Source organism: Scyliorhinus torazame, chromosome 7, assembly GCF_047496885.1.
Source record: "Scyliorhinus torazame isolate Kashiwa2021f chromosome 7, sScyTor2.1, whole genome shotgun sequence".
Lineage (NCBI taxonomy): Eukaryota > Metazoa > Chordata > Chondrichthyes > Carcharhiniformes > Scyliorhinidae > Scyliorhinus > Scyliorhinus torazame.
In genome coordinates, this window is record NC_092713.1 from 51,310,451 (window position 1) to 51,325,209 (window position 14,759).

At 46.4% G+C, this 14,759-nt stretch overlaps 1 protein-coding gene across 1 annotated transcript in view; it reads left to right on the plus strand.

The window, feature by feature from the left end:
• Positions 1-9,137: 9,137 nt before the first annotated feature.
• The window catches only part of LOC140427280 (ciliary microtubule-associated protein 2-like), a 60,750-nt gene continuing 55,128 nt past the window's right edge, over positions 9,138-14,759 (plus strand). Inside the window, 1 exon segment of the mRNA XM_072512860.1 lies at positions 9,138-9,279. Coding sequence (XP_072368961.1) covers positions 9,230-9,279 — 50 coding nt within the window. The 5' untranslated portion in view covers positions 9,138-9,229.

The following is a 14,759-nucleotide window of genomic DNA, read 5'->3' on the forward strand; positions in this document are numbered from 1 at the left end:
GATCGAACCTGGGACCTCGGCGCCATGAGGCAGCAATGTTAACCACTGCGCCATGGTGCTGCCCAAGAGCACCCTACTTAAGCCCACACCACCCTATCCCTGTAACCCCACCTAACCTTTTGGACACTAAGGGGAAATTGATCATGGCCAATTCATCTAACCTGCACATCTTTGGACTGTGGAAGGAAACCAGGACACCCAGAGGAAACCGACGCAGACATGGGGAGTAAGTGCAAAGTCCACCCAAGGCTGGAATTGAACCCTGGTGCTAACCATTGTGCCACTCTAGTTTTGACTTGAAAACGCAAATCAAAACCGTTCTTCTATGAGGATCAGTTGAAGGTGAAGCTGCAGTTATCCTGAGCTGATTGACGTGCTGCTGCTCGCTGGGACATTATTTTATTGCATGCTTTTTGTTTGAAGAGCCCACTGTTCGGACAAAAATTGGAACCAACCGGAAAGCTTATCAGATACAAGGATTTACTGTTTGATGGGTGGGTAGACTGGTTGGAATTAAAAGTGTTCGCCACACATTGACTTCTGCCCCATCTGTCTGTCGCCAACAGGCTCCAACAGATAAAACCCATGCTATGCTGAGGTTCTGTTAAATGCATTGAGAAGGTTCTATGAGGATATAGTGGTTCTACCCAATCTCAGCACTGGATGGCTCCCTCTATGTACCTGAACAGTCACCGGAATGTGGCGACTAGGGAATTTCCACAGTAACTTCTTTGCAGTGTTAATGTATGCCTACTTGTGACAATAAAGATTATTAAATTAAATTAATCAGTTCAGCCAACCGTCCGTTCTTGGAAAGGGTATTTTCTTTACCCTTGTGGTAGGATAGTTCTTCATTTGTTGGCATGTACAAAATAGGTCTTTTAATCATATTACAACTTGACCTGGAAATGATTGAGTGCCCAAATGGGAAATGTGCTCAATTTCCCAACACTTCAATTCCTCTCATCTTGATTTGCAAAACCCCCACCCAGAAAAGGATATTAAGAAAGACATTGCAACTCTTGTTACACACTGCAATTGGACATAAAGCAAGTCCACAGGTTGTGCATTAGTGCACAAATGTCTTCCCCCACAATGGGACAGCAGTGATACAAGGGGAGATTTACACGTGGGTGCTCACAAAAAATGATGTGGGGAAAAAGCTCTTCACTTGAAGATGTCAGGTAAGATATAATTATCAACACATTGGGCTGAATATTCCCAGTTCCACAGAAGCAAGTGTAGAAGTAGGACCAGGAGCAAAATGAGGAAGCATGTTGAGCCACTATCACAGTCGCCAGCAATCCTGGGGTTGAGTTTCCCCTCCCAAGGATGTCCTGACAGCTGTGGCCATTCTTTATTTTTCACTTTGCTGAACCTTTCAGACAGCAACTTTCTATTGAGGTGCCCTCACGTTCCATCACCCGCCATCAGCCCTGCAACCCCCCCTCGACACCTCACACCACCTGCATTACCAGACCTTCAAGTCCACTCCTTGGGTCTCCTGCCTTGGGAATGCACCCGCTGACCTTAATTAAATGGTGAATGTGAAGATGGCCTGTTAATTAGTTGCTTCACATAAGATGTAAATGGTGAATGTGAAGTTGGCCTGTTAATTAGTTGCTTCACATAAGATCGGGCCACAGGCCATACCTCCAACTCAAGTGGTTAGGGACCTCGAAATGATCCAGACCCTGAAAATATTTCAATGGGCATAAGATTCCATCCATTATAATCTGCGTCACTGCCTCCCAGTTACATACCTTACCAGACAAGGTCTTGTCAACAATGTTCTCTTTCATGAAAGGAATCTGGTACTAGAACTGCTCAATTTTAATTGTGCATCATATACATGTCAAGTGCTTAATGTTTGGATAAACGCAGCAGACCTAGTAGCATCTGTGGAGAGAGAAGCATAGTGTTAACATTTTTAGTCCATGTGATCCTTCTACTGATCTGAAGAGAAATAGAAATGCAATAAATTATATCGTTAGAGAGGGGTGGGGCAGAATGGATAGTCAGGGCTAGGTCAGACCAATTTGAAAGAGGTGCAAGGGAAATGCAGCTTGGGCTCTTGGACAGTGAGAAGGGAGGAGGTAAAGGTTGCCACATAGGTGTGTTCGGCAGCTATTTCTGATGTGTTGTTTCACATTCCTTTAAGATTGGATGGAACTTGAAAAATGTGGCAGATCAAGTCCGTCCTGTCTCAGTGCATCATCCTACCAGAAGTGAACTTACCTATCAGTCTCAAGACGGAAACAAAAACCCTGACTCTACCCAACACATGGAGGAACAATACCATAACTATAGTTAAATAAAGGTAAAATACTGTAGATTCTGTCAAATAAAAACCATGTGCTGGAAAAGTTCAGCAGGTCTGGAGAAACAGAGTTAATGTTTTGAGTCCATATGACCCCTTCTACAGATCTGTAAAAGGATAGAAATGTAATGAATTTTATAGTTAGGGAGGGGTAAGGCAGAATGGAAGGTCAGGGATAGGTCAGACCAATGTGAAGGAGCTGCAACTGAATTTCTGCTTTAGCCCTTTGACAATAGATTACAATAGATTAATAGAGGTTATTCATGAAGTCCCCACCTTCTCAACCTTGCCCCTTGCCTGAGGTGTTGATCCTCAGATTAAATCACCACCAGACAGCTTTGCCCCTCAATGGGGGGAACTTTTCCTTACCAAGGGTGGTACAGTGGTTAACATGGCTGCCTCACTGCACCAGGGACCCAGATTTGATTCCAACCTTGGGTGACTGTCTACGTGGGGTGTGTATGTTCTCCCCGTGTCTGCATGTGTTTCCTCCGGGTGCCCCAGTTTTCCCCCCCGCAGTGATGTGCAGTTAGGTGAATTGGCCATGCTAAATTGCAAGGTTAAGTGGGGTTATAGGGTTGTGGGGATAGGGTGGGGGTGTGGGCCTAGGTTACAACGCTCTTTCACGGGGTTGGTGCAAACTTGATGGGCTAAATAACCTTCTGCACTGTAGGGATTATATGATTCTATGAATAAGAAGGGAGGAGGTAAACCGGCAGATGTTGCACCTTTTGCGATTGCATGGGAGAAGCAGAATTTCACTTGCATCTCCTTCAAATTGATCTACTGTATTCACTGCTTCCAATGTAATCTCCTCTACAGTAAGGAGACTAAATGCAGACTGGGGGACCGCTTTGTGGAACACAAAATGTACTCTATTCCCAAGCATGATCCCGACATTCCAGTCACTTGCCATTTCAACTCAGCATCTTGCTCTCATGCCCACATGTCCCTCCTTGGCCTGCCTTAATGCTCCAGTGATGCCCAACACAAACTGGAGGAGCAGCCCCTCATCTTCCGATTGGACACGTTCCAGCCTTCAGGATTCAACATTAAGTTCAACAACTGTGAAATTTCCCCTCTATCTTGCCCCCCCTTTTTTTTGTTTCACTTGGTTTGTCCCAATACAACCCCACCCCTCCCCCGCAGGACCATCTGTCACTTGTTATTCAGTTTTGCTTCCACTGAGCAAAGAACCTTTGTTCTCCTATTAACACATTCTGCTTTTTTACCTATACAACATTATTAACACTTCTTCAATCCTAAATCTGACCATTAACTCACTGTTTATTTTATGTCCATGATCTTTGTCAATCTCTCCTTAGGTCTGACCTATCCCTGACCTTCTATTCTGCTCGATCCTCCTCTCCAACTACATAATTCACTACATTTCTATCCCTCATAAGTTCTGTACATGGAATCAAAACATTAACTATATTTCTCTATCCACAGTTGTTGCCAGACCTGCTGAGTTTATCCAGCATTCTCTGTTTTCATTTTATATTATATATTATAACTACAATTAATGCTAATTGTTTCAGTGACATAGTCTATATTCAATTATTGTAAAGTATGGAATTAAATATTCACTGTTGATTACAAAGAGAATAATGTTACAATAAGAGAGGCAGTGGCACAGTGGTATTGTCACTGGACTAATAATCCTGTGACGCAGGGTAATGCTCTGGGGACCCGGGTTCGAATCCCACTAGGGCAGATAAAAATCTAGAATTAAAAGTCTAATGATGACCATTAAACCATTGTGGATTGTCTAAAAACCCATCTGGTTCACAACTTTAGTCACCTCTCTAATTAGTCAGGCATGACCTTTTGGGGAGGCACAGTAGCATTGTGGGTAGCATAATTGCTTCACAGCTCCAGGGTCCCAGGTTCGATTCCGGCTTGGGTCACTGTCTGTGTGTGCGTGGGTTTCCTCCGGGTGCTCCGGTTTCCTCCCACAGTCCAAAGATGTGCAGGTTAGGTGGATTGGCCATAATAAATTGCCCTTAGTGTCCAAAATTGCCCTTAGTGTTGGGTGGGGTTACTGGGTTATGGGGATAGGGTGGAGGTGTTGACATTGGATAGGGTGCTCTTTCCAAGAGCTGGTGCAGACTCGATGGGCCGAATGGCCTCCTTCTGCACTGTAAATTCTATGATAATCTATGACAAAGAGAATAACGTTAAATACAGATTAGCAGAGATGAACGAGGAAGTTCGAAGACAATAATGGAAACTTAATGGGACTTCCAAGGTGGAATGGTGGCACAGTGGTTAGCACTGCTGCCTCACAACACCAGGGACCAAGGTTCAATTCTGACCTCGGGTGACTCTGTGTGGAGTTTACACTTTCTCCCCATGTCTGCGTGGGTTTCCTCTCGGTGCTCCAGTTTCCTCCCACATCCAAAAGCTTGGTCACACTAAATTACTCTTTTGTGTCCAGGGCGGGGAAAAAAAGCTAGGTGGGGTTACTGGGATAGTGTGTGTCCTGGGTGGGATGCTGCTTTGGAGGGTCGGTGCAGATTTGATGGGCCGAATGGCCTCTTCTGCACTGTAGGAATTCAATGATTCTATGTACTGTAATGGATATTTACAAAGTTACATTGAAAGTAAGGAGAATTAGAACAAAGAACAATACAGCACAGGAACAGGCCCTTCGGTCCTCCAAGCCTGTACCGGTCATGATACCAACCTTTGCCAAAACCGCCAGAACTTCCTTGTGCCGTACCCTTCTATACCCATCCTATCCATGTGTTTGTCAAGGTGCCTTTTGAACGCCATTAATGTATCTAGAAAGGAATTGCTCAGAAACAGTTAAAACCTACAGAAAAGTTACACACAGAATAGTTTTTTTGCGAGGGCCATGAAGAATCCAGCACTAGTTTGTAGAGTCAAAAGAAAATAACTTTATTTGCAATTATATATACACAGTAGCAGTAGTACTTCACCACTGCTTCACTACTCTAGCTGGTTCCACACTGGCCAGCTCTATTTATGCAGGCACACTCGAGGCTTTCCGTGCTCGGTGGGCACCACAGGGGTTGGACTGCTTTATCAACCCCGGTTTTCACATCTTGGTTTGATGGTTTTTAAGTTTCCGTTTCCTCTTTTTTCCTTTTGGGCCGTGCTCTGTTTGTTCTTTGTGAGCGGCTCTTTTAATTTGTTCATCAGTTAATTTGTGTTCTTCTATTTCGTTGATTTGGTCTATAAAACATAGTCAGCGGCTTCATTCGCAGCCGGATGTCCCTGGAAAGGGAGCATGTGGTGTCCACGGGCACACTCAAGGCCTTGCATGCTCGGTGGGCACTGCAGGATTTGGATTGCTTTATCGTCCCATGTTTTCACATTTTGATTTGATGTTTTTTAAGTTTCCGTTCCTCTTTGTTCTTTTTGGGCTGTGCTCCTTTTAGGAGCGGCCCTTTTTAATTTATCCCTCCGTTAATTTCTGTTCTTCTATTTAGTTGATTGGCTCTAAAATACATTATGGGATACCCAATAGTCCCCAGCCAGTAGTATTCAGGCAGGTTATAACAAATTGATAACTAAACCAGTTACATAAATAAAAATGGAAAAGGAGGCTGAAATTTTACAACAAATAATAGATTACAAAGTTTGCAGGAAACTACATAGAAATTGGAATTGAGCAATAAAACAATCCGATTACATCAAGTTTGCAAATATCCTTTGAGATCGAAGATATTTTGAAGTTTACCTCCTATCCTCCATATTGTGAGATTCCCGTGGTTACAGGTTGGTATCCCTGCTGTTAGTCATGTTAAAACACATAGAAACTGTTGCTAACTTTCTCCTTAGTTCAATTGCTCTGTTTTATTACCTTTTCTCTCGAGTGGCCAGGTATCTTTATGATACCGCCACGAGGTTCAAGTCCGAGTAACGATCAATAACCCAATACACCGATTAGTAAGATTTAAATCAAAGCACATTTATTATACACAGTCATCGCTACTCATGCACTAATTCTATGTCTAAGCTACTTCTACAACTAACAGGCCTATACTTAACTTCGGGCTGGCCCATCAGGTCAGGGGAACAAATGGCCTTTCGTTCGGGTTCTGAGTCTGCAGGATTCGAAGTTGGTACGGAATAGTAGCTAGGAGCGCCTATCTCGTAGCGAGCATTGAATTAAGACTTACTTCGTTCAGTGGTCACTGCGCCGGACACGGTCAATGTTGGTTCGTGTTGCTAGGTGACCCGGGCAGGACGAAGAGGTGAAGAGAGCGATTTGAACTTGGGGCTTAACTCCTATAGTCCCCAGGGGCTTCCCGCCTTTCGGGACGGACCCTGTACCTGGTCCCAAGTGATTGGACTTTGTCCCAATCACTTGGTTCGATTTCTCCAATACTGGAGCGGTTCGCTGATCGATGGGTGGTCTTGAGGTGCTCGTCCACCTCCTTTGTGTTGGCTCCTGCTGGCACCGAGGAGTCTGGCTTTGCTTTGTGTGTCCAAAATGTTACTTAATGTTCCCGGGGATTGCTCATCAGTATGCAGATGGCTGCTACTTTGTTATGCTGATGGTCGCTGGTATCGATGTTGTCAGGCTTTTTCAGAGGTAAATACACAGCAAATCTGCAGCTGCTGGTTTCTGTCTTGTTGGCTGACTTTCCCATCAACCTTTGCCGTTCGCCATTTTAAATCGGGAGTTGGCCAATTTAGGTGGCTACAAAACAAATTAATTTACTGTAACATATCAATCAATCCAGTGGTTCGGAAAAGTGTGGCATCAATGCAAGTCTTTGTTTTCTCTCATATGTGTGTTTTCAGAAAAGATGCCACAAGAGAAAATTGTTAAGTGTGAAGATGGCTTAGTTGGTAAGAATTTTGCGATTGAATTTATGCATTCAATACTACTCAGTCCATTACTGAGGGAGTGCCATTTTGTTTCAGGAACCATCTTTTGAATGAGACACTTAAAGAGACTCAGGTAGCTCTTTACCAAAATCGTAAGTATTTGTTCATGCATTCATTTGTTATTTGTGGGACCTTGTGTATAGGTTTGTTGTTATGTGCAAATTGGTTGCTGTGTTACCCTTCAGAATGATCTCCAAAATGACCAATTAACAATGAGATGTTCAGGGATTCCTGGCTGGTGGTGAGAAAGGCCCTCCCTGTCAGATCCATCTCACACGCCTGGTCTGACCCCATCAAAGTGACTGTGGTGGGGAAGAGACCGTAGTCCACCTCCTTGTGGAATGTGGCCTTGTAAAGAAGATCTGGAGAGGGATGAGGTGGTTTTTATCCAGGTTCATCCCGAGCAGCTCCGTGATGCAGGACTCTGTGCTCCACGGGCTGTTCCCAGGGATGCACACTGTACATCAGCTGTTACCAGGGGATCATCAGCTCAGTGAAAGGCTTTCTTGGTCTGCTCTAAACCTGTTGGTCTTCCAGCATAAAGAGTTGTCCTCACCAAATGTAGCAGACTGGCACATTCCAAAGCCCAGGATTACATGCTGAGGGATGCACTAAAGCTTGAGGCTGCCGCTGCAGAGGTGCAATCGGGAAAGGTCACTGTCACGGACCTTTCAGCCATAGTGAACTGAGTGAGGGGAATTGTATAGAACATCCTCGGGCCGCATGACTCACATTGAATGTACACAGTGAATATTACACATATCACAATTGTATTGAAGCAACTTGATCTAGGTACATAATTTAAATACCTTTGTACCATTTGTAGTGACCATTTTGAAATGTTTCTAATGTTTCTTTGACTGTATTGAAGCCCCTCAAGAGTGCAACATGATGGATGTAGAAAACCTGAATATTATTGCCCTTTGATGGCCATTTTGAAATGTTTGTAATGTTTTTTCAGATATTTTACAAATAAAGTATATTATTGCAGAATGTTTAGGGGCGACCTGACGATGTGTCAAGGCACTAAATCAATGCAATGTATTTTCTTTAGAAAATGAAGAATCATCGTATGAAAATAAATTTAGCTGTTTGAATAGAGAAAGGGTGATGGGGCACAAAGATGGAGCAGTTTACTGCATGCTGCATGAACTGGTGGGCTGTAAGTAGTGGGTTATTTAACCTCAGGGACCAGTGCTGGTATCTTTGGTTTACCTATAATAATTGTGTGGGTAGAAGAACAAGAGGAATGTCCTTCAAGTTTACTACAATGAGCAATTGAGGGGCTTGACAAAATTGTTGAAGTAGAGTTCTTAATTTATTTACGAAGAGACACAATTTATGTTGTTCGCAGACTGAGGCAGCACAGTGGCACAGCGGTTAGCACTGCTACCTCACAACGCCGAGGACCTGGGTTCGATCCCAGCACGGGTCACTGTCTGTGTGGAGTTTGCACATTCTCCCCGTGTCTGCGTGGGTCTTACCCCCAAGACCCAAAAAGATGTGCAGGGTGGTTGAATTGGCGATGTTAATTGGGGAAAAAAATAATTGGGTACTATAATTTTATTTTATTCCGTGGATTAATATAGGAGCAAAGAAGTGAAAGCTAGAATACAAGACAAGGGGGGAAAGGATTATTTTAGTTTCACTTTCGAACGAGGGAACACTTGAACTGACTCAAATGTAATTTCAGTCGGAGAGGGATGTTAGTCTTTTGTTTAATGGGGAACCCTAACTGGATACTGCAACCTTGGTTTTAGGACTCTCTTGTTTATCTAAACTTATCATTGGGTGTTCCACGAATCATGGGAGCGAATTGACTTACTGCCTGACGCAATGGGGATTAGAAGTGACACTCTCGGGTTCGTTATTATTTTACAAATTACCTGATAGCCATTATGCGCCCTGATAACGCGCGTTCCCGGTTGCTAGGAGCCGTCGCGCAGCGGGTGGTTGTTCAATGTCAACCAAAAATTAACCAGCAACTCGTAATTTAATCGAGTCTGAAGCCGCCGACAACAGCAGACGTGAGCTGATCAGTCAATGGAAGTGAAACATTTTCTGGGAGCTCCTTTTGGAACTCAAAAAGCCAGGTTAGTCAGAGGCACGACCCCAAAACAGCTCGATCGCTTGGTGTTTTATTTTTTAAAAACGATTTAGTTAATATTCATTGAGTCCAATCCAACATAATATTGTTATATTGAGAGGAGAACACAGCGGGTTGGTGGAGAATATGTGGGGATTGTTTGGGATCCATTCACAGCAGTTTATACAGAAGGGGGAGTTTGGGGAGGAGGGAAATCTGGAATTGGTTAAAAGATGAGAGGGAGTATAATAAACAGAAGGAAAATTGTACAGTCACGCTGAGAGTGGGGTGTGCTTCAGAAGGCTGGGAAAGGGTGGTTCATGGAATAAAAGGAGATGCGTCTAACCTAGGTCATGAGTTAAATATTTGTGACTTTTTAAAATTGGAATCTTTCATTAAAATGAAATAGGAAAACGAATTAGTAGCAGACGGCAAGGATTCAGGAGGGATTGTGCTTGACAAACCCAGCAGAGCTTTGAGGAGGTGACAGGTACAGCTGAAATGCAAAAGATGTGGTTTACATGTACTTTTAGAAAGCTTTGGATAAGACCTGAACAGAGGACTATTAGACTATTAGGGGAGGCGATGGCACAGTGGTATTGTCATTGGACTAGTCATCTAGAGACCCCCAGGTTCAAGTGGTAGATGGTGAAATTTGAATTCAATAAAAAAATCTGGAATAAAAAGTCTAACGATGACCATGAAACTGTTACTGATTGTTGTAAAAACCTATCTGATTCACCAATGTCCTTCAGGGAAGGAAATCTGCCTACGTTACCTGGTCTGGCCTTTTAGTGACACCAGACCTACACAGCGATGCGGTTGACTCTTAGCTGCCCCCCACTGAAATGGCCTAGCAAGCCATTCAGCTCAAGGGCAATTAGGGAAGAGCAACAAATGCTGGCCCAGCCACCGACATCCCAAGAACGAATTTAAACAAAAAAAGAGTACGTTAAGATTAAGGGAAAACACAATAAATTGCTCTGTGTTATTCTTTGAGAATGTGAGGTTATTATAGAGCATTTTGGGCAGCGACTTTCAAAATATGCACATACAGCAAAATCCTGGAAAATATGAATCATTTTCCATACCTTGGTAGCTTCCTCTCAACAAATACAGACATGGAGGACAACATTTATTCATTACCTTCAATGTGCCAGCTCAGCCTTTACCTGAATGAGAAGTATTTGAGGATCAGGACCTCAAACTCAAGACTAAGATCATGGTTTACCAGACAGCAGTGACCCCAGGCTCCTACAGGCTTTGAAGACTTGACAACCTACAGCAGATACCTTAAAGCACCAGAGGTGCCTTTTCAAGATCCTCCAAATCAGGTAGCAGAAAGGTGGTCCAACAGCAGTGTCCTCTCCCAATCCAACACTGCTGGGTGGGACATGTTGTTAATATGCCTGACACCAAACTCTGGAAACAATTGTTCCACTCAAAATCCAGTTCTGACAGGATACCCCTAGGAGAACAGTGGAAACACTTTGGGGGTATCCTCAGAGCACCCCTGATGAGATGAAACAGCCCCATAGACACATGGGAGTTCCTGGCCTTTGACTGATCAAACAAAAACTTATCAGCTATCTCAGAACCCATTGAACTGGAAGCATGTCATCCTCGATCCTGAAGGACTGTGGAAATCTGGAAGTTGCAGTCTATGTTACCCTGCTCCCCCGTAGGCAGCATTATAACACTATACCACTGATAAATGCGTCATTGAAATCAATACGAGGCAAGAAGTTGCAGTAGGTATTCACTGGATCTCCACTAAACATATCAGAAAATGTTAAGGAGGGAGGGTGCATTCAGGCATAAGTAAATCCTTTTTTAAAATGTATTTTATTACAAATATGTACCAAAACAGGTTACAACAAAGAAACACTCTGGGAAACATACTTTCCAGCAATCAACTGTATAGTCTGTACAAAGTTTCTCCCCTTTTTCACCCTCCTCCCCCTCCTCCCCTGCAGCAAACAGCTCCTCAAACACGGTCACAGGCACCCTCCACTTTTTCTCAACCCCCTTTGCAGAGTTCCTTAACTCATACTTTATCTTCTCTAACCGCAGGAATTCATACAGGTCACCCAACCAAGCTGTTACCCCCGGTTTCGATGCCGACTGGTTTTCCAGCAAAATTTGCTGCCGTGCAATCAGAGAGGCGAAGGCCACAACATCGGCCTTCCTCCTCTCCATGAGCTCCGGCTTCTCTGAAACCCCAAATGTCACCACCAAAGGGTCCGGATCCACCTCCTCCTCCATGATCCTGGCTAAGACCGCGAACACTCACACCCAGAATCTTCCCAATTTTTCGCAATCCCAGAACTGGGGCGGAATTCTCCCCCCCACGCCGGGTGGGAGAATCGCCGGGGCGCCGCGCGTGTCCCGCCACGCCGCCCCGACGCCCGCACGCTATTCTCCCACCCCTCCCCCCCTCCTAAACCGGCGCAGCGAGAATCACGGATGGCCGCTGGGAGAATCGCCGCTCACCGTTTGCAACGGGCAAGCGGCGATTGTCCAGCCCGGATGGGCCGAGCGGCCTGCCCAATACGACGGGTTCCCACCAGCGCCGTCCACAACTGGTCGCTGCCGGTGGGAACAGCGCGGGAAGCTGGGGGGCGGCCTGTGGTGGGGGGTTCCTGCACCAGGGAGGGGGCTTCAAATGGGGTCTGGCCTGCGATCGGTACCCACCGATCGGCGGGCCGGCCTCTCTAAAGGAGGACCTCCTTTCTTCCGCCGCCCCGCAAGATCCATCTGACATCTTCTTGCGGGGCGGCCTCGGGGAGGACGGCAACCACGCATGCACGGGTGATGCCGCGCCGTGTCATTTACGCGGTGCCGCCATTACGTGGCGCCAATGCATGGCGCGCGTAAATGACGCAATGCCGCTCCCAGCCCCCCCGGGGATGGGAGAATAGGGGGCTGGGAGCTGGTTCCGACGCCGGAGTGAAACACTCTGGTTTTCACTCCGGCGTCGGCACTTAGACTCCCGATGGGAGAATTGCGCCCCATGTGTGTGTGATTCTTTGGCCCCCGTCATCTGCTACCCGCTGAAAGAACCCACTCATTCCTGCCGAGTTATATGCACCCTGTGCAGCAACTTTAACTGTATCAGACTCATCCATGCACAGGAGGAGGGCCCGTTTACCCTACGCAGTGCCTCACTCCATCCTCCCCAACTGATCTCTTCCTCACAACTCCCCTTCTAATTTCTCCTTGATCTTCACCACCCACGCATCTCCCTGCTCCCCTAGCCACTTGTATATATCTCAAATTCTTCCCTCCCCTTCCGGACAGGGTGTATCCCGGCAATCCAGGGAACCCCCACCTGACCTTTCGCCCAAAATCCCTAACCTGCAGATACCTGAACTCACTCCCCCTCGGCAGCTCTACCCTCTCCCTTAGCTCCTCCAGACTGGCGAACCCTTCCTCCAAATACAGATCCCACACCTTGACCAGCCCCATTTCCCTCCACCTCCTGTATACACTATCCATCCCCCCGGCTCAAACCCATGATTCTCGCACAGCGGCGTTAGCACCGACATCCCTTCCACCCTAAAATGCCTCCTCAGCTGATTCCATATCTTCACCATAGATTGCACCACCAGGCTCCCTGAATATCTGCTCGGAGCCATTGGCATCGTTTCTGTCACCATAGCCCTCAAACTAGATCCCTGACAAGATTCCTCCTCCATCCCAACCCACTCTACCCCTTCTCCTTCCCACCATCGCTGCACCTTATCCACATTTGCCACCCAATAATAATGAAGCAGATTCGGCAATGCCAACACCCCTGCTGTCTCTGCCTCTGTAGCAGGGTCCTCCCCACCCTCGGCACCTCCCCCTCCCATACAAAGTCCGAAATGATCGTGTCCAATTTCAGAAAAAAACCTTTGGTATAAAGATCGGGAGAGCCTGAAAAATAGACAAGAACCTCGGCAGAATATTCATTTTCACCACTTGGACCCTCCCCGCCAACGTCAACTGTAGTGTATCCCACTTCCTGAGATCCCCTCTGACGTCCTCCACCAGCTTCGTTAAGTTCCACTTATGGAGCCCCGTCCATTCCCTCACTACCTGAATCCCCAAATACCTAAACCTATCCCTCGCTACGATAAATGGTATCCCCCTTAAATTGGCCCACTGTCCCAGCTCATTCATCAGGAAAATCTCAGTTTTCCCTACATTCAGTTTGTACCCTGAGAACCCTCCAAACCTTCCCAGCAGGTCCATAACCCTTCCCATACTCTCAAGCGGATCTGAAACAAACAGCAACAGGTCATTGGCATGGAGAGACACCTATAACCCCTCTGTCCCCTCATAATGCCCTGCCACTCTGCCGACCCCCTGAGAGCCACGCCAATAGCTCTATGGCCAGCGCAAACAGCAGCGGTGACAGCAGGCACACCTGCTTCATACCCCTGTATAAGTCAAAGCTTCGCAAACTCATATTATTCGTCCTCACACTCACCCTTAGTGCCACATACAGGAACCGCACCCATGCCACAAATCCCGGCCCTAAACTCCGCCTGATCAAATGCCTTCGCTGCGTCCATTGACACCACCACCTCCGGTCCCAGAGCCCCCGACGGATTCATCACTACATTCAGCAGCCGTCTTATTTTACTCACAAGCTGCCTACCCTACACAAAGCCTGCTTGATCTTCTGCAACCACCCCCGGACACAGTCCTCCATCTTCCCCGCCAACAACTTAGCCAATACTTTCACATCCGTGTTCAATAGTGATATGGACCTATACGACCCACTTTCCATGGGGTACTTCCAGTTTTTCGGGATTAGCGTGATTACTTCCTGCATCATCATCTCCGGCAGCTCCCCCTTTCCAGCACTTAATTGATCGCCCCCAATAGATGTGGTGCCTAATCTGTTGCAAATTCCTTATAAAATTTCGCCGGGTACCTATCCGGCCCTGGGGCCTTCCCGACGTCAAACCCCTGATACTATCCAGCACCTCCCTCAGCCCCAGGGGCTCCTCCAAAGCCTGCCTCTTTGCTTCCTCCATTGGGGAAATTCCAGCTCGTCCAGAAACCGCCCCATGTCCCCCTTCTCTCCCCCCGGGTCTGCTTCGTACAGTCCCTGGTAGTATTCCCTAAATGCCTCATTTATCTTTCCTAGCTCCAACACTACCTCCCCAGCCCCAGTCTGTCTCTTCAATATTTCCCTGGATGTGACCTGCCTCCACAGCTGGTGTGGCAGCATGCGGCACACCATCTCCCCATACTCATATTGCACCCCTCTTGCCCTACGCAGTTGCCCTACCGCCCTCCCCATTGTCAACCTGTCAAACTGCCCCTGCAACATTTTCCTCCTCGCCAATCCCTCTGCCGTGGACACCCTTGAATACTCCCTATCCACCTCCACTATCTCACTCACTAGACGGTCATAGTCCTCCCTCCTATCCCTTTCCGAACGAGCTTTAAACAAGATAATTTATCCCCGGACTGCTGCACTCAGTGCTTCCC